General features: G+C 31.1%; 3 protein-coding genes and 1 long non-coding RNA gene across 17 annotated transcripts in view; 3 read left to right on the top strand and 1 right to left on the bottom strand.

Annotated features, from left to right (window-relative positions):
• Positions 1-19,947, top strand: part of LOC100115042 (SET and MYND domain-containing protein 4) — a 656,582-nt gene that overhangs the window by 369,562 nt on the left and 267,073 nt on the right. The window lies entirely within an intron of this gene.
• Positions 1-19,947, top strand: part of LOC100114357 (protein halfway) — a 57,563-nt gene that overhangs the window by 33,888 nt on the left and 3,728 nt on the right. For 2 of the 14 annotated variants that reach the window (XM_032601630.1, XM_031925371.2), the window contains exon 2: positions 15,149-15,288. The exons of 9 other annotated variants lie outside the window; for them this stretch is intronic. The gene's annotated coding sequence lies outside the window, so the exon portion shown is untranslated. Of the gene's footprint in view, positions 1-10,054; positions 10,139-15,148; positions 15,289-19,677; positions 19,937-19,947 lie in introns of those variants that run through there. 3 more of the 14 variants (XM_032601628.1, XM_032601626.1, XM_016986565.3) reach the window with 3 other exon arrangements.
• On the bottom strand, positions 8,893-11,229 carry LOC116416537. The gene is made up of 4 exons (XR_004226919.2): positions 11,087-11,229; positions 9,513-9,533; positions 9,265-9,440; positions 8,893-9,186 (listed from the first exon to the last, which is right to left on the bottom strand). It is a non-coding gene; the product is annotated as an uncharacterized LOC116416537 (long non-coding RNA).
• Positions 16,696-17,102, top strand: LOC107981267. Its single transcript, XM_032601664.1, has 2 exons — positions 16,696-16,899; positions 16,973-17,102. The coding sequence occupies exons 1-2, from the start codon at positions 16,699-16,701 to the stop codon at positions 17,081-17,083; spliced, it is 312 nt and encodes a 103-aa protein (XP_032457555.1). The 5' UTR covers positions 16,696-16,698; the 3' UTR covers positions 17,084-17,102.

Here is a 19,947-nt window from a genome sequence, read left to right as displayed (position 1 = left end):
CGAAAAAATGAGAACTAAAAATTTTGAGCCCATCAAATTTATTGATTATAAGAAATTAACTAATGTTGCTAAGACTATAAATTGGAATATAATTATGTCAATCCATGATCCTAATAAAGCATCCGATAAACTGATAAATGATATCAAATTCTGTATTGAACATGCTACAATTATAAAAAGAAATGTGAATCATAAGCCCAGAAAGACCTGGATAACTAATGCTATTATGCAATCATGTGCCACTAAAGAATTACTGTATAACATATGGCGTAAATACATTAATAACAAACAGCTCAAGCTTGAATATCTCACTTATACCAAAGTTCTGAATAGGGTAATAAAAGATGCTAAAATAAAGCATGAAAAGAACCTAATCGAAAGTAATGTAAACAACTCAAAAAAATTATGGAGTATTATTAACAACAAAATAGGGAAAAATAGTAAAGTTAATGATAGTATAAGTTATATTAAAATAGATGATAGTAAGATTTTTAATAAGGCTGAAATAGCTGATTGTATGAATAATTTTTTCTGTGAAATTGGTCATAGGTTGAGTGTCAAGTTTGACAAATCTACTAATAATGCGAGAAAAATGCCCGACATGAACATTAATTCCATTTTCTTAATTCCAACAAATTCTGTTGAAGTTTTGAATATCATAAATAATATGAAATTTAAAAATGGTGGAGTCGATAAGATTAACACCAAAACTCTGAAGGTTTTGAGTAATTTTATTGTTAAACCGTTAGTTTTTATTTTTAATTTATGTATTGAGAAAGCTATGTGGCCAAACGCATTGAAAAACGCGGAGATAATTCCTGTACATAAATCAGGAGAAAGGCATAATATATCTAACTACAGGCCTATATCTTTAATCTCCAACTTGGCAAAGATCCTGGAAAAAATTGTATATATTAGAATTATAGATTTTGTTGAAAAACACAATTTGATATCTGATCAGCAGTTTGGCTTTAGGAAGAATACTGGTACTAAAAATGCCCTAAATTATTTGGTGAATATTCTCTATAATAATCTCGATGCTAGTACTCCTACCATTGGTACCTTCTTGGATCTTGCTAAAGCTTTTGATACTGTTGATCATGATCTTTTAATTGAGAAACTTTACCACGTTGGAGTTAGAGGTCAGGCACTTGATTTGCTGAGAAGTTACCTCAATGATAGACTGCAAAAAGTTAGAGTAGGTAAAGACGAGAGTGCTAGCAAGCAAATAACAATTGGGGTTCCCCAAGGTACTATCCTTGGTCCTCTCCTATTCCTGATATACATAAATGACCTTTTAAAAGAAATCCCTTCCAAAGCCATTTCATCGTATGCTGATGATACTGTCATAATATCCTCTGGGTCTTCATGGAAAGATGCCCAGGATAATATGAACAGTTATCTACTAAAAGTAGATGCTTGGTTAGCGAGTAATAGATTATCCCTGAATGTTGATAAGACTGTCTATATGAATTTTGGAAATTACTGTGATAGCGTGCCTATACAGTCTTGTGTCAAAATAAGAGATAAAAAACTAAGTAGAGTCGAGAGCTGGAAATACCTAGGGATTATTTTCGATTATAACCTAAGATGGCATAAACACATACATAATATCATCAATAAAACCAAGTACATAATTTACATCTTCTACAAGATCTCCCAGTACATGTCAACAGAAACATTGATGTTGATATATTATGCCTTTTTTCATAGCATATTCTCTTACGGAATTATTGCTTGGGGAGGTGCATATAAGTCTACTAGTTACCTACTTCAAAATTTGCAGTTTAGGATATTAAAGATTGTAAATAAAAATAAGTTTGTACAAAAAAATCCTATGAATATAGCTAAATTATTCGTATATGAATCGCTACTACTACACTACTGTGATCTTAGAACTAAATATATTAACTCTAATAGCATTACTAGAAATAAGAACTTAACTATACCCAAATTTAATAAAAGGGTTAGCAACAAAATGAGCTATCTTAAGGCTATATCTGTATTCAATGATCTCCCGAATGAACTAAAAACTGTTAATATTGTAAATAATTGGCAAAAGAAAAAACTAAAAAATTGGATACTCTTAAACTACACGTAATTTAGTAATTTTTTGTCAGTTATCTTTTGAATTTATCTCAAATATTTTATATATTTTCATCGTGATACAGCTTTATTTACTGGAGGCCTCACTAGGCAACGTGGTCTTTAGACCATGTTGCTAAGTTTATATTTTTTGTTATAATACTTATGTAAGATTTTAGTTTTAAGGTTATTAAGTTTCTAAATTTTGTAAAATGCCAGTCCTGCCCACAGGTACCTACGTGTACCTCTGCAGGTTTTTGCAGCTGTTATTTAGATGTAAATACTCTGTAAATACTTTTCTGGTCAATAAAATAAATAAATATTATTGTCATGCACTGTAATATAGAATAAATCAAACTTGGCTAACCATTTACTTTTGTTGAAAGTTAATATTTTTGAGACATTACATTTTTTTTTCAATTAAACTTATTAGAAGTATCTGAAATATGGTCTAGAAATAAAATGTATGTTTTATAAACAGTTTTAATTACAAACAAAACACAGTTAATGGATTCAACATTGACAATTTTTCAATCATAATTTATTTCATGTGATCGAACTATGTAAAAAATGTAGTTCGATTAATGAAAAAAAAATTACATTAATTGAAGTTTCTCATTAAGTTATTTTTTATACAGGGTGAGTCATTCTTTAATCTCAATTATCTCGTTGGCAAAGTATGCCAGCGAAAAAAGTTTCGGGTAAAAGTTTTAGGATTTTTCCCTGGCTATCTGATGATGACCTTGACAATGTCATTGAGCATGGCCTTCAAGGTCATTTGAAGGTCAAGTCGATTTTTTCAAATAGAAACCCCTACTTTTGGCACCAGAAATGGAAAGAGCGGGAAATTTTACGTTCGAACATGTCATTTTGGAAACAAATCATCTTTTGTGCGGAAATTACCTTTGACATCAGCCGAACCCAGGATGCACCATCGAGGAGGTTGTCAAAAGGATTTAGCATCCCATTTTTTGTTTTATTTTTGTTTGTATTTTTTTTTGTTTTTACCCTTTTTGTTATTTTTTTGGTATTTTTATGGAATGTTAACTGGAGTTAACCATTGATTAATTGTTCGAAATTACCGCCGTTTTGTTGGATGCAAAGATCAAGTCGAGCTCTGAATTGTCTTATGGTTTTAAGTAGAACATCTCGAGGGATTGCTGCACAAGCTGTACGAATGCGTTCGATCATATTATCTCGCGTTGTTGGCCGTTGAGCATAAACAACATTCTTAAGATATCCCCATAAGTAAAAATCGGGAGGGGTTAAATCAGGTGAACGAGGGGGCCAGGCAACTGGGCCACCTCGCCCAATCCACCTGTCATTGTAGCGGGTGTTTAAATAATCACGAACAATGCGTGCATAATGTGGTGGTGCTCCATCTAATTGGATCCACATTCTTAGCCTTGTGGCTAGGTCTACATTTTCTAGTAATTCAGGTAAAATGTCTCGAAGTAATCTCAAAAAGTTTACCCCATTCACGTTCTCTTCAAAGAAATAAGGACCAATCAAATAGCCATTGATGATTCCACACTAGACCATAACACTCCAGCGGTGTTGATTGTCTATGGGCCTGGACCAATGAGGATTTTCATCTGACCAATAATGGCAATTATGTCTATTCAATTCTCCAGTGTTTCTGAATGTTGATTCATCTGAAAAAAGAACGTGCCTGAAAAAGTCTTGATCTTCTTGAATCATTCGTATTGCCCATCGACAAAAACGTACTCGCAAAATCATATCATTTGGAGTTAACTGTTGTGTTAATGTTATGTGATAAGGATGATATCTTCTCGCTCTCAATATTCGGGATGCTGTTGATTGAGGTATACCTATTTCTCTTTCTATTTGTCGAGTACTAATGTGAGGATCAAGATGAATAATCGCTAGAATGGTAATAACACGAGGATCGTTTTCGTCGTATTCATGACGACGGCGTTGACGAACAAAAGCTCCATTTCGAGCTCTCTGAGTTAAGGTTTGAATAGTAACATTACTTGGGTGTCTCCTATTGGGATAGCGTTCAGCATAAAGTCTGGCAGCTGTTGCATAATTATTTCGACTTTCTCCCAAAATCATGATCATATCAACGATTTCGTTGGGACCATAATCAGCCATGATCAAAATCAAAATAATTTGTTACAGACCAGTAAACAGGGAAACAGATTTTTTTCAATAATAATTATCGATTTACAAGAAGTAAAAAACACGATTAAGCTTTTCTGCACTAATTTGCTATCTACATAACTGTTAAGAGTAGTTCACTCTCAAAAATTGACACTAATACAAAATAATGGAATGACTTAACTACATCAAGAATTTTGAAAATTGACACTAATACAAAATAATGGAATGACTTTGAAAATTTTTGAAAACTGAAAAAATTACGAAAACTTTAGAAAATATTGAAAATTTCTGGAAATATTGAAAATTTTTTCATTTTTGAACGCATGTCACTCTCTTTTCATTTATGGGGCTAAAAGTAGGGGTTTCCATTTCAAAAAATCAACTTGACCTTGAAATGCCCTTGAAGATCCTGTTTAACGACAGGGTCAAGATGACCATTCGTCAGCCGGGGAGAAAACTGAAAACTTTTGTGGGTAACATTTTCTCCTTGAATGCATTCGAGTTCAGCTAACCAGTTGTACTGTTATCGGCATGACCAATGACCTTGACCATTGAATTCAAGGTCAAGGAAAGGTCATATTCAAACGTAAAATTTCCCGCTCTTTCCATTTCTGGTGCCAAAAGTAGGGGTTTCTATTTGAAAAAATCGGCTTGACCTTCAAATGACCTTGAAGGTCACGCTCAATGACATTGTCAAGGTCATCATCAGATAGCCAGGGAAAAATCCTAAAACTTTTATCCGAAACTTTTTTCGTTGGCATGCTTTGCCAACGAGATAATTGAGATTAAAGATTAAAATGACACCCTGTATATTGCAACGGCAGAAAATTCTCAAATTTTCAGTTTGCGGGCTCTGACTCAATCAGTTATGTCAGTGACGTAAGCTCGCAGCGCGTGATTAAATTAATACGCACTATTATATTATTTGCACGAAAAAGATATGAGAGGCATCACATGTTGCTAATATACATCTAAAAAAACTAAACCATACATTGTGAATGACGATTAATAAACGAACGCATTTACCGATAATCTATTGTACTCATTTCATCGCCCCGATATTTTCGCAGCAATCATGAACTTAACACCTCACGAAGAACAAAACCATCGACTCTCACATGTAACATTTGTACGATAATATTCATATATTACAATAGCAGTCTGCGCATGCGTACAAATATTTTATAGGATAATATTTGTAGATTTTTCTAGTCTGCGACAATATATATATATATATATATATATATATATATATATATATATATATATATATATATATATATATATATATATATATATATATATATATCTTCCTATATTATATAATTATTTTTGCAACACTCCCCCCACCACCCCCACTTGGCCCCCCACCACCCCCACCAAATAACGTAAAATTCTTTCATTTATACGTGATTATTGAAAATGCATATACCCCCCCACTACCCCCCCACCCCTCCACTAGCCCCCCCCCCACCATACTCCTTCATGTTTTTAATGTATTTCAAATACTAATTAACAGTGAAATGAGTTTAAAAACTAAAATCTATAAAAATCTAAATTAGTAGAAAATTAAAATTAGAAAAAAATAAATACAGATAAAGTATAGAAATAATTTAAACAACAATATTTCTACTATTTCCACACCACCTATGAGGTAAATAGAATGGCGCGTTTTTTTTTGTTATGTGGTATCCCCAGTAGGCCTAATCCACATATTGTTTTAAGATTGATTATTTAAAAATTTTTTCTTTGAATTTTATGTATTCAGTCTTTCATATAAATTTAAATATGCTCACGTATTTTATTCGTAAATGTATAATACTTTAAGCAAACATACTTTAAATTAATATGAATATCTTAATAAAATTAATTCAAGTTACGAAGAAGTTCAAGTTAATTCAATTCAAGAAGTTCTAGAAAATAAGAAAACTTAAAATAAATTTAGTTATAATATTAATGTGTTAAACAAAAATTGAAAAAAAAGAATACGTATACTAATAATATTCATAAAAAAGCTATTTTTGTTCATGTATTATTTGTGTTCAAAATGACCAAAAAAATGACAAAAAAAGTGTACTAATAATTTGTGTACTATCTATTTTATATTCTTCTATCTATATCTTTTTTTACATTTGATGTGAATTTTTTATTATGGGTAAACAAAAAATTTAATAAAAAAATCGTTGTTTACTAATAATTTATCTATTAATGTTTATTTATCATTTATTATTTATTATTAATTTAAAAAAAAATTAATGTTCAGTGTGTTCATTCTCACGAATATGATTGATAATATTGCCAATATTTAGAATATATTTTACATAAGCGACATTATCATTCTTTAATGATGATGGCAATTGATTGTTTATCTTACGAAAATCTAATATTTGTTTTGTAGTAATAGTAATATTAGTAGGCATTTCATCTAAATAAGTAAAATAAGATTTTATGATTTTATTATTATCAAAACATTCGTAGAATTTAATGAGTGAATTTAATTTGTGTAATTGTTCTATATCATATTCATCCATCATGCTTTGTAAATAAATTTCATAATTTACTTGATCAATTTCATATTGTTCTACTTGATTATTTAATGCACGTAAATACTGTCTATGTTCATTATTTTCTACTATAACAAAAGAATTTTGAACTATATCTCATTCCATTTCTGTAAAATAACAAAATAAATTACATAAAACAACAATAATTAATCTTTTAATCAAAAATTTCATTCTAAACTATATTTTCGATTTCTGAATTATTATCACTTTCTATTTGTATAAACAATCGATTAGGATTTTTGCATTTAGATAATGATACATATATATGATACTTACAAATTAAGAAATAAAAACACAATAGAGATTATCGCAAAATGTCACAAACGAAAATAAATAAAGATGTTTATCATAATCAGTAATAAACTTATTGGTTAAGTAACCGGCAAGGCTACCAAACGTCTACGAATGTTTATGTGAATCAAAAAAAAGAAATACACGATACATATATATATATATATATATATATATAATATATATAATATAAAATATATATATATATATATATATATATATATATATAATATATATATATATATATATATATATATATATATATATATATATATATATATATATATATATTATATATATATATATATATATATATAATATATATATATATATATATAATATATATATATATATATATATATAGACACGCACACACACACAAAGTAGCCGGCACAGCAACGAAAATGTTTATATGAATATATATATATATATACACACACACACACACACAAAGTAGCCGGCATAGCAACGAAAATGTTTATATGAATTAAAACAACATAAATAAACAGAATATATATATATATATATATATATATATATATATATATATATATATAGACACGCACACACACACAAAGTAGCCGGCACAGCAACGAAAATGTTTATATGAATATATATATATATATATACACACACACACACACACAAAGTAGCCGGCATAGCAACGAAAATGTTTATATGAATTAAAACAACACAAATAAACAGAATATATATATATATATATATATATATATATATATATATATATATATATATATATATATATATATATATACACATATATAAATATATATATAAATTACAAATAATTTATTTTACATTCAAATATGTAATTTCTTGATTATTTTTGATATAATTATTAACATAAAAATAAAGATAAAAATCAAAAAGGAAATTTTGAAAATAAAAAGATTCATATAGTCGTTATGACATAAAGATTGATTCATATAGTCATTATAACCTTAAATACGTATAATAAGTTGAAACAAATAAATAAATAAATAAAGTTGCAAAAACATAAATTCATTACTTTAACAATATAAGTACAATTCATGACTTTAATAATAGATATAAATAAGAACATCTTTATTTATTTTTATACATTTTGAATCAATAAATTATATACTATTTAGGATATAATGACTATATGAATCAATCAACGTTATAATGACTATAAGACCAATAAACGACTAAAGGAATGAATTTTTGTTATTATTATTAATATAAATTTAAAGATAACAAACAAATAACTAAAAAAAATTCGTGTAGCCGTTTGGTCATATTGTATATGACCAAACAGGTTGATTCATATAGTCATTATAACAAATGAAATAAAAGAAATTGCTAGAAAAAGTATACAAAAAAAAAGTTGTTATGGTTAATATTTCTATAATCGTGTTACAGACACGTAAAAAATTATATAAAAGCAACTTTTTTAAATTAAATACGTGTACATAATAAATTTAATTAAGGTTATAATGACTATATGAATCAATCTTTATGACCAAACGACTATATGAATCAATTTTTTCTTCTTCAAATTTGCTTTTTAATTAAATTAAATAAATTTCATAGTTTATAACATAAATTTAAACATATAATTTATGTTACATTCAAACATGTATATTCCTAATTATTATTGATATAGTTATTAACATAAATTTAAAGAAAACAATCAAAAAAGAAACTTAAAAAAAAAGATTTATATAATCGTTAAAACATAAAAATTGATTCAAATAGTCATTATAATTTCAATTACATATAATACGATGATAAAATTAAGTTTCATTCACATAATTTAACAAATATCTATAACATGAATATATAAATATAAATTATAATTTTATTTATTTATACATTTAGAAGTAAGTATTAGTAAGTAGTAGAAATAAGTATAAATAAACATTATGTTTATAATTAACAAACTAAATATATTTTACTGAGGTGTTTATTTTTTGTATAACTACAATTTCACTCTCTATCTTCCTCTTGATGTTGTCTATTTCTTCTATTAATTAAATCATTCTCAGTTTCTTTGTTGATAGCACTAATAAATTTAGCAATAAACACCGTGGAATTTTCCAAATTTCTGTGAAATAAGGATTAATCCTTACATCAGCTGTCAAACAAAAAGTATATTTTAAAAATAAGTTTAATGAACATTAAAGTATAATAGAAAGTGTATTTCAATACAAACCATTTCGTGATTCATGATGGGCAACTCTGCGACCCCGAACAGGTCTTAAATCTCGCGGTATTGCGTCTCTCCTGTTCAGGCGGCGGAAGTTGTGAAGGAGGTGGCCGCTGAGGTTGTTGTAAAGGCGGAGGCCGGAGAGATGACGGAGGACAATGTGAAGTATCTTGATTTTCCATCTTAAATTAAATTTATAATATTTTATTTAATTAAAAAGAATATTTATAAATTAAAATAAAAAAAGATTTTACCTTAGTTAATCAACGTAGACACTAGACAGATGACGATTAATAGTGGTTAACGATTAATAAAAAACACGAATATAGTAAAATTTGATATTCGTGAAAATAGTTCATAAAAATCGATTAGAATATTTAATCGAAATCTCAGCAAAAATTATAAATATATTATAAGACTTAACATAAGAATTTTCGCAAATTAAATAAAATAAATAATATTGTAAAACAAATTATTATATTAAAAATAATTGATTACCCACTAAATACATTAGTAGGTAAATTAATTTATTTATAATAAACTATATTAATACGTAACGTTAATCGATTATCATAAAAAGATAATTGGGTTTATTTATATTAAAATCAGCTTATAAACTTTTATAAATATAAAATTGGGGGGTTGGTGAGCGAAGCGAGCAGGGGGGCGAAGCCCCGCTAGTATATATATATATAAATATATATATATATATATATATGTGTGTGTGTGTGTGTGTGTGTGTGTGTGCGTGTGTGCGTATATATGCGTGAAAGTAAGTTTCATTGATCAGTCTGCTTGAATCTTTCGATATAGTATGTAGTCAAGTAAAATTAGCTTTGAAATCATCATGCGAGAGAAATGGCTGCATTTAGGTTATTAGGTAAATCGAGATCGAAAAAAACGAATCTGAAATTTGCAGCTTCCTAGGTCAACGGGTTCTATGCGAAAACAGTGTGCAAAAATTAATTTTGCTTGTATCTCGAAAACGGCTTAACGTAGGGGAAGGTAGGGCAATACGGGCACCCTAACTTTATTTCAATTTTTAACGTTTAATTGGGAGCTTTAAATAATGACTATAAGTGATAGGCAATGACACCATAAAACAAAATCAGTCGATAAAAAAAGTTAAATGAAGCTGTATTTTTTTGTAAAAAATAAAGACTAAGACGATCAAAAATGTTCTGCAAGCCCCGCGATGTAGGGCACGGGTGGCACAGGTGGGGCACGTAGAGCACGGGTTCTGTCATGTTCTGTGTTACCGTCCGTGAAAATTTTTTTAGGTTAGGTTACAACAGCTGACGCGCTGCGCAACGGATTTCGTGTGCCACTTGTGCCCCATCCTGGGTGCCACTCATGCCCCCTTTTCAATGTTTTTTCCGATTGTTAATATACACAATTATAAAGCGCTGCAAGATAAAAAATCAAGCCAGGCCTAAAAATTGAAAGTATAAACTATCAAATAGACTTTGTTTCAAACGGATTCATTCTTTTCTTGCGATGTACCAGTTAAATGATTAATGAAGCCAAGCTATTATTTCAGCCGCAAATTTCGAGCTCGTTTAATTAATTAGTTGGACTTTCTTTTTCGACTATATTTCAGAGATAAAAACTAGAAGTATTTTTGTTTAGATTTTTACAATTATTTGTTTCAAAATATCGATTAATCATTTAAATATCGAGGTGCCAAACCAACCTGCCTGCCACGCTATGCCCCACTCTCCCCTACAGTTAAATGACCTGCACCACGTTCAATTTTGCATTGGAATCGATTTTTTACTCGATTTCGATGAGTGCAAAGTTTCGAGATAATAAATAAAAAAGAAATTACCTAAATGTAGAGGAGGGAGACGCGCAGACGACATGTGCGTTTATCAGTTGTCAGGTTCTGGATAATAAATCAAATGTAAAAATAGGGGTACCAAAATGTTATGTTAACCAATGCATATGCTAAAGAAGTTGTTCTAAAGACGCTCTTTTTCAGGCAACTTTCTATGATATCAAAAACAGTTGTAAGCTTTACGTCCAAAAGTTATCAAGTTTTGGATAATACACAAATGTCAAAAAAAGGTTGTCAAAATGTTGCTACTTTGTAGTTAACCAATAGATATGCCGATAATGATATTTAAATATGAATTTTTTTGTATAAATTTTTATAATGAATCCAAAAACGGTTGTCCGCTTTACGTCTCAAAGTTGTTCATTTTTGGATACTTTAGAAATGTCCAAAAATAGTTAACCATGAGTTACATTCTATAGGTTATACAACGAGATTTGTCGATCCGTAAAATATTAACTTTTACGAAGATTGTTTGGATACCAAATGGTTATCATGAAAGTATCCGATGCGCGATGCTCTTGCCATAGAAAGATATCGATTGGGTGTCTATCAAAACTTCAAAAAAAGTCGCGTCGGTATTGCTGGCGTCGCGAGTGCTACGGTGTCCAGTTGCAGACAAGCGGTCCGTAAGGCTACATCGCAATTTAATTATGCGATTTTTGGAGTAATTTAGCGATTCTACGAATGATTTACAACTCGATCAACATCATAAAGCTGAGTATAATCGACTTAACCTACTTCTTAAGTACTGTTTATGTCATTTTTTTACTTAAAAAACAAGTAACGCTAATCATTGTTAAATCATAACCTCAAAAAACTTCAATAGCGTTTGAATCAATATAATATGTGGCGAAGAAAAGCTTTTAACGAACTAGAAAATCGTCAGAAAAGAAGACGGCTTGCATACATCGCTAATAGCTTAGCTGATAAAAAACTTAATTTGCCCCTTAATAATACTTGTGCTAAGAATGAGAAAAGTAATAAGGTTGAAGTTAATCACCCTCACTCCAATCAAATTAGCGTAGACGACAATGTACAATGTGTTCCGATAGAGCAGTTTGATCATGACCAAGATGTTCACTCTATCAACAATAATCGTGATGATAACAGTGATGACGGCACACAAGAAAACGTAGATTTGTTTAGACAAGAATTTTTTTCTGTTCTTGACAATTCATGTAAACCTTGTACGTCTCTTGCTGCATGGGTTTGTCAACATAATATTCCCCATAGTGCTGTGAATGATCTTCTGAAACTTTTAAAAACTTGGCCTCAAGATTCTTTATCGTCACTTCCTTTAGATGTTAGGACTCTTCTAAATACTCCAAGACATACAGAGATCAAAACTTTAGGACAAGGCCATTATACGCATGTTGGTTTAAAGAAAGGCTTGCTTAATTATCTGCAGTATTTTAATTTGAAGTCATCTGTTATTAGTGTTGACATACACATAATTCCTATTTTAGGAAAAATTGTTCATCCTCAGATCATCGATCCATTTCTCATTGGTGCTTATCTTGGTTGTGAAAAATCTCCAGATATTAATGATTATTTGTTGTCTTTTGTCATAGAATATAATAGTTTAAATACTGAGGGATTTGACTACCAAAATAAGCACTATATTGTTGAAATTAGATCAATAATAGCGGATACAGTAGCCAGGAACTGGGTCATACGCCATCCTGCTTATAATTCGCAAGATGCTTGCCAAAAGTGTACGTGTAAAGGTTGTAAACGTGGTGGAAGAATGCCTCTTTTATACCTCGATGCTCCTTAAAACATCAGTTTAGGCAAATAGTTAGTCCCCTCGAAGGAGTTGGAGTTGGAATGGTCTCCTAAATACCATTGGATCCCATGCACTTGTTATACAGGGTAATCGAAAAAAATGGTAGAGACCAAAGTTATAGGATATCGAGGGGGAAGTCAGATGGTGACCATGAATTTGACCTTGAGATCGATTTTCAAAGTCATTTGAAGGTCAACTTTAATTTTTGAAATAGGAACCCTATTTTTTATTGCGGGAATGGAAAGAGCGGAAAATTTTTCGGTCAGAATGGTATTTTTGGTTGTGGTACCGAAGGTCATCTCAAGGTCATGCGGCCAGTTTAACACGATCCACCAGGGTAACTCCTCTGGAAAGGCCCTAATCAAAAAATGGTAGACACCAAAGTTGTAGGATATCGAGGGAGAAGTCTGATGCTGACCTTGGATTTGACCTTGAGATCGATTTTCAAAGTCATGGTCATGGCAGGAAATGGTACGCTAGATGTTAAAATTTCTTTCTTCGATGTTAAGTAGACGACTTTGTTTAAAACAAAATTTCACGGGCTTTCTGAACCCGGAGTCGAAAATATGAGAACTCTTTGAAAGAAGACAAAATTAATTTGACCTTGAAATGACCATTAAGGACAGGTCAAATTCGAGGTCGCAGTTACGCACCCCCTTGATATCGTACAATTGATGTCTCTACCATTTTTTTGATTCTGACGTTGCCAGGAGAATTACGCAGATGGATCGTGTTGAACTGGCCGCATGACCTTGAGATAACCTTTGATACCGCAACCAAAAATACCATTCAGAACGTAAAATTTCTCGCTCTTTCGTTTCCCGCAATAAAAAAATAGGGTTCCTATCTAAAAAATTAAAGTTGACCTTAAAATGACCTTGAAAATCAATCTCAAGGTCAAATCCAAGGTCACCATCAGACTTCCCCCTCGATATCCTACAACTTTGGTCTCTACCATTTTTTCAATTAAGGCTGTCCCCGATGAGTTATTACCGGTGCCCGTTTACATTGGGTCACCCTGTATATGGGAGTTATGAAAAAGTTAATAGGTATCTGGAGTACTGAATTTGGATCTGGCATGACTGCTCGAGAAATGAATGAAAAATTTAGTTCTGATTATACTTCTCTTGCTTCATGCGTTCCGTTAGAGTTTGTTCGAAAACCCAGAGGTTTGGATGAGTTAAATAATTGGAAGGTTACAGAATACAGGTTATTTTTACTCTACATAGGTCCTGTTGCTGTTCGAAAATATCTAGATACCAATAGAGTCATCCATTTCAATTCTCTCAATTGTACAATCAGAATTCTCAGCGATGCAGATAAATGCATTAATAATCATTCCTATGCAGACCAACTGCTGAGATATTTTGTCGAACAAATGGTAGGTCTGTATGATGAAGAAACAGTTATTTTTAATCTTCACAATTTAATTCACCTGTCAGCTGATGTTCTAAAATTTTGACCCTTAGAAAGCTTTAGTGCTTTTCCAGATGAAAATTACCTACAAACTTTGAAGCAAATGGTTCGCAGCTGTTCATCACCTTTGGCTCAAATAATTAGGAGAATCGAAGAAAAAAATCAGGCAGTTCCCCCTCGCATATTACAGCTTAAACGCCATTTCAATCTTTTAGGTGAAAAATTTTCAGGTTTTCGATTTCCCCTTGGTTTTCACACGGCATACTCATTTATACAGTTCAATAATATTAAACTGCCAGACAAACAATTCAATAATTGTTGTTATTTATTTGATGATGTCATTATATTAATTAACTATATTTGCTATCAACGTGAATCACCGGTTATTATGTGTTATTCTTTTCTACAATATTCTTCAATACCAGATTATCCATGTGATTCACGTTAATTGAAAATACATATATCAAGTTTTAAATTTAAGTGATGATTTGCAGGTATGGCCTATAGACAGAATTGAAAAAAAAGGTTTTATGATTCCCATTGAAAATTATTTTTACGTATTTCCCATTCTTCATTCTAATCATAATTAATGATATATTTTTTAAGTACTTTCCATTTAAAGTTTTATGTATGGCTTTTATTTGAATTTTGTAACACGCACAATTAAAAGCATTATTTATTTTTTGGAAGATTCAAAAATAAAGACTTCATCAATCAATTCATAATTAAAAGAATAATCATTTTTTTTTAATTTCATGATAGCAGAATTTTAAACTATAATTTGAAATTATAATGACAAATCTTTGATCTTATACTACGTGCAATATATTATAGCTTAACATTTTTTTCAGAATGACATCAACAAGCAAAGGTCGCAACCAAAAATCTGGTGCACAACTACCTCTAAAGCAGAAACCTTCTCCAGCAATCAATATAATCAGGAAAAAGACAAAGACACAGACATCTCATCAGCCGACAACTCCACAAACAGGTCAGTATGAAAATGACTTGGTTTTTTAATTAAAATTTGTTATATTAATTAAATGGAAATAAAATCATGAATTTTTATGTTAAGTTTTTTGTTTATGTATTGCTTAGCATCATGTTTTTTCTTTCTTACAGTAGAACAAGTAGATAGCGATCCAAAGTTCGAAATTCCATAAAAAATATTTTGCAGTCCACCTGGTAATAAATAATTTCAACTTTGTACATCAAAAAAACAAAACTTGTTACAAATATTCATTTTACACATTTCTCTTTCTAGCTCCAAAGAAACCACGTATAGTTTCTTCTAAATCTGTGATGTTCGATTATCCAAATTCATCATTCAACTCTACCTCGGCAGGTACACTTACCTTGCCTATGATTCAACAAAAATGTCAACAAATATGTAAGTCCTTAATTTATAATTATAATAATTTACTTATCAAACTTGTCCTGATTTAGTGATACATAATTTATGTATTGTTTTATCTCTTTTCAGCCGCTGAACATCTGAGACGTTCTACTGCTTCCCCTTGGCCTCCAGAACAACTCAAAGTTATGCCTAATCCAAATGCTACATGTACGATCACCTCTGGAACTCGAAAATCGACGGTCACGTCTGCTACTCCAAAAACTTTAGTCACCTCTGTAGCTCAACAAAAAACAGCCAATGCAATAGAACTGCATCAACCGGAATACACATTCGAGTACATTATTCCAATGGATCCAGAACTAAATGCATTACTACTTCAAAATCAAGATAATAATTTGTTTGGCAATAATCAGCTGCTTGATCCAAATATCTTGAAACCAGAGAAAGTAAGACAACTCTTTTATTTCATTTGTTTTATATTTGAACTTACCCTGTCTTTTTTCAGTTCTTTAGTCATCAACCGAGCCCGAATTCACAGGTTTCGTGTCAGATAATAATCTTCCTGTGAACCAGAGTATGAATGAAGATGATGAAACTGTCCTTATTAATAACGTAGATAACAGACAAGAAGTCTTACAGAAAGTGGAAAAAGATGGCAAAGAGAATTTGGAAAAGGATCTCGAACAGGTTTTCGAAGAGAATTCTAATAATCAGGAGCGAGAAGAGGATGTCGAAGCAAATAACGAAGAAGATGACGAGGATTTCGAAGAGGATGGTGAAGAGAAGGAAGAGATTGTTGATGAGCAACTCCAAGATCAACCAGGAGAAATATCCGAGGAAGAGTTTCCTGTGTTTGAACTTAATAACCAGGCAGCTGAAAATGGAGAAGAGAAGGAAAATGTTGCACGTTGTAATGGTTGCCGTAAGTATATTTGACAAGCTTTTTAAATAATGTCATGCAAACCGAAATCATATAAAATTATTTTCTCGTTCTTGGGTAAATTGCTCAAAAACAATCGACAGCAATTGCAAAAATTGAATGATATGTGTGAGAAAATAAAACAAATTAAAATTGATTTTCGTACTTTGAAGAAAATTGTAGAAAATCAGTTTAGAGGTAAAGTAGGTGCAGGTGGTAGAGATCGACCAATCGATCTTTTGCCACAGTTACCAATTAAAGATGTGGAGGTTTTTGATAAATTTAACCGCGATTTAGAGACGAACGATTTGATGCAAACTCAATTGGCAAGATTTTATTGTATTTTTATTAACATCAAATCTTTACAGAGTAATTTTATATATTTTTTTATTTTTTTAGAAAAACTTTATGACATCTATAGGAGGAAAGACATTAGAGAAATCTATGAGAAACGGACTTGAAGCAATAATTTCAAACGAGCTTGGCCGCAATACAACTGGGTTGTCATAAATGACCAGAAAAAAGTCTGATTTGAAATTTGTACAATGTGTAAAAGGTACCTATATTATATTGTGTTTTACTATCGTGATAAGTAAATTTTTTACTAAAATTTTTTCAGATGCTTTTAAAGGTTCTGGAGCGACTAATACCAAAATCGAGGATAATTTTAAGGATTGGTTGCGAAGATCAGGAGACAGATTGAAAGCTGAAAGGAAAGGAAACCAAGAAAATAATCAGTGAATGGAGATGTGATACTACAGGATAGATAAGACATATAAGAATGCTGTTTCGATAAGTTTTGTTACGAAATAGTATATTGTGTACCAAGAGCGTAAAGTGGGCTTTTTTAGGCCGAGTGTGGATTTTGCAGTACGAGTCAAGGCGAGTTAGCCCGAGCCGAAGGCGAGGGCGTTTACGAGCCGCAGACGAGTACTGCAAAATCCACGAGGCAAAAAGCCCACTTAGCTCTTGGTGCACACCATATTTTATGTAACGCGCGGACGTATTTTCGCGTTTTTTCGTACGTGTTAAGAGGTACTGATGTGACTATTTTTTGACACGGCAACCGTGCTCTTGTCTTGTTCAAACATTATATAAAATAAATAAATAATGCAAATTTTTCAAAATCAACTTTTTTTTAAATTACAAAAAAAAAATTTTGCGGGCAATAAAGGCCATTATTGCCCGCTGTTTGAATATGCGGGCAATAAAGGTTTTTATTGCCCGCTAAAATAACTTTTTTGCCCGCCGGTCAAAAAAGAGTCACTTTAGTCCCTATTAATAGGTACGAAAAACGCGAAAATCGTTGGCGTGTTACATAAAGTAGTTAACAAGTTTGTACAGGGTGTCTACTTTTACGCATAATCATTTTTTACATGATTAATCAAAAGACTGCATTACGGTATAGCCTTACGGAAAAACCCTGCATGATATCCTGAGCGTTTTTCGCCTGTAGGACTTCCTGCAAGATTCTGTACAAAAATTATTGCAAAAAAATAAATCTTGCAGGGTTTTTCCTTAAGGGTAAAACACAAAGATATGTTCATAGTTATAAGAAGTTTAAACATTTATAAAGAAATTTATGATTATACTTGAAATGTATACTGCGCTTTTAAAATTTAAGTCAAATCAAAAGACTGAGCATATAGTACAAAAGTATGATAAAATTAAGATGCGATTAACATTCTGTGAAAAAATAGTATCATAGATTCTATAATAAATATTTTCTTATCTCGTAAACAAAAAAGTATGCTATAATTACTTCAAAAAATCTCCAAAATATTTTATTTTTGGTGACTTTTTGATGGCTAAAATGATAGGTATGACAATTGAACTTTGCACTCCAAAGATCTGTGTTGCATGTGAAAATTACAATTTATATGTTTAATTTGGATATCTTATTGAAGTTTTTAATTAAACATTATTAAATTGTAAGTTTCTTATACCCAGATCTTTTGAGCGCAAAGTTCAATTGGCATGCCTATCATTAAATTTAGCCATCAAAAACGCATCCACTGAAGAGTATCCCTAAGATAACCAATAAGATAACCGACGGATATCCAGAAGATATCATAGCGATGTTCAAAAGATACCTTGTTTATTAGTTTTAAGACATACAAATGCTATCCATGAGTTGTCACAGTGCGGACACAATAGAAAAAAAAACCCTCAAAATCGAATGTCCATTCGCCACCATTGTATGTCTATTAGTTATCCATTTGGTTGAACTTATACCATCCTTTTAGTGTACAAACGGACAACATTTCGGCACAATATAGATATCCAAATGGATGACTGTTGTCCAGTTTAAGTTATCTATCGGACATCTATAGGATAACGTGGTGCTAGCTGGGGAGACGGGTCTGAAATTGTTACCCTTAAGTCTATGTTGTTACACAGTTTATAGGACTTCAAAAAATTCTAATGAGATGAGAATTATACTAATAGATATAAATATGTCAGTTATTGAGAAAAGATATGGATGGCTTCACGGCACACAGGAATATTTTAATAACCTGAAATTATTAAGGCCCAAAAATATTTAATGTCTAAACATTTTAAGGCCCAAAAATTGTAAGGCCTAAAATTATATCCTGGATGTTAAATTATTGGGAAAAGATGTAAAAGGCTTCACGACACACGAGGACATTAAGTACTTTAATATCGTCGGTCCCTACGAAGACTAGCACGGTTCAGATTTGCCGCGAAGACTAGTACATTTCAGATATTTCCCGCATAAATAATCTAATTGTTTTGGAGAAAAACAAATAGTTATTTTGGTTAAAACTAATAGAAGTGCAATATTTTTAAAGTTGCCAAAACAATTTTTAAAAATTTCGAAATTTAAAAAGTTGTTATGAGATTTAATATTCATTTTTTTCCTTCTAATTAAAGTTTTCAAATTTCGAAAATTGTCAAAAATATGAACCGTACTTAGTCTTCGTGGCAAATCTGAACCGTACTACTCTTCGTAGGGACCGACGATATAATAGCAGAAGTAGATGTTCCGATCTGGAAGTTACTTATATACTAACTGAACAGTTTTTCGTCACTTGCGAGTGGAGTTTACGAGTCGCCTCCTAGCGTCAGAAGTAATCAGGCGAATTCCTGTCGTCGGGTTGAGTTGCGACGCATTTTTTAGTTCTGTCGGTAATTTTTTACCGACTGAACACAGCGAGTCAAAGCGGAGTACAATTTTTACTATACTGGTATAGTAATTTTTGATGAATGTACAGTAAATATTCACCCAAACATACTATATTTTCTGCATAGGTTGAGTTTGTCTCCCGATTAGGAGAAAATATAGTAATTTTTAGTGATACATTTCTCTCCGTGTGTAGTCTCAAACTGGTACATGCAGAGGTACATAATTT

This window comes from Nasonia vitripennis, assembly GCF_009193385.2.
Source record: "Nasonia vitripennis strain AsymCx chromosome 2 unlocalized genomic scaffold, Nvit_psr_1.1 chr2_random0010, whole genome shotgun sequence".
Taxonomy (NCBI): domain Eukaryota; kingdom Metazoa; phylum Arthropoda; class Insecta; order Hymenoptera; family Pteromalidae; genus Nasonia; species Nasonia vitripennis.
Note: the sequence above shows the minus strand (reverse complement) of the source record. Positions and strands in the feature narration are given on the sequence as shown.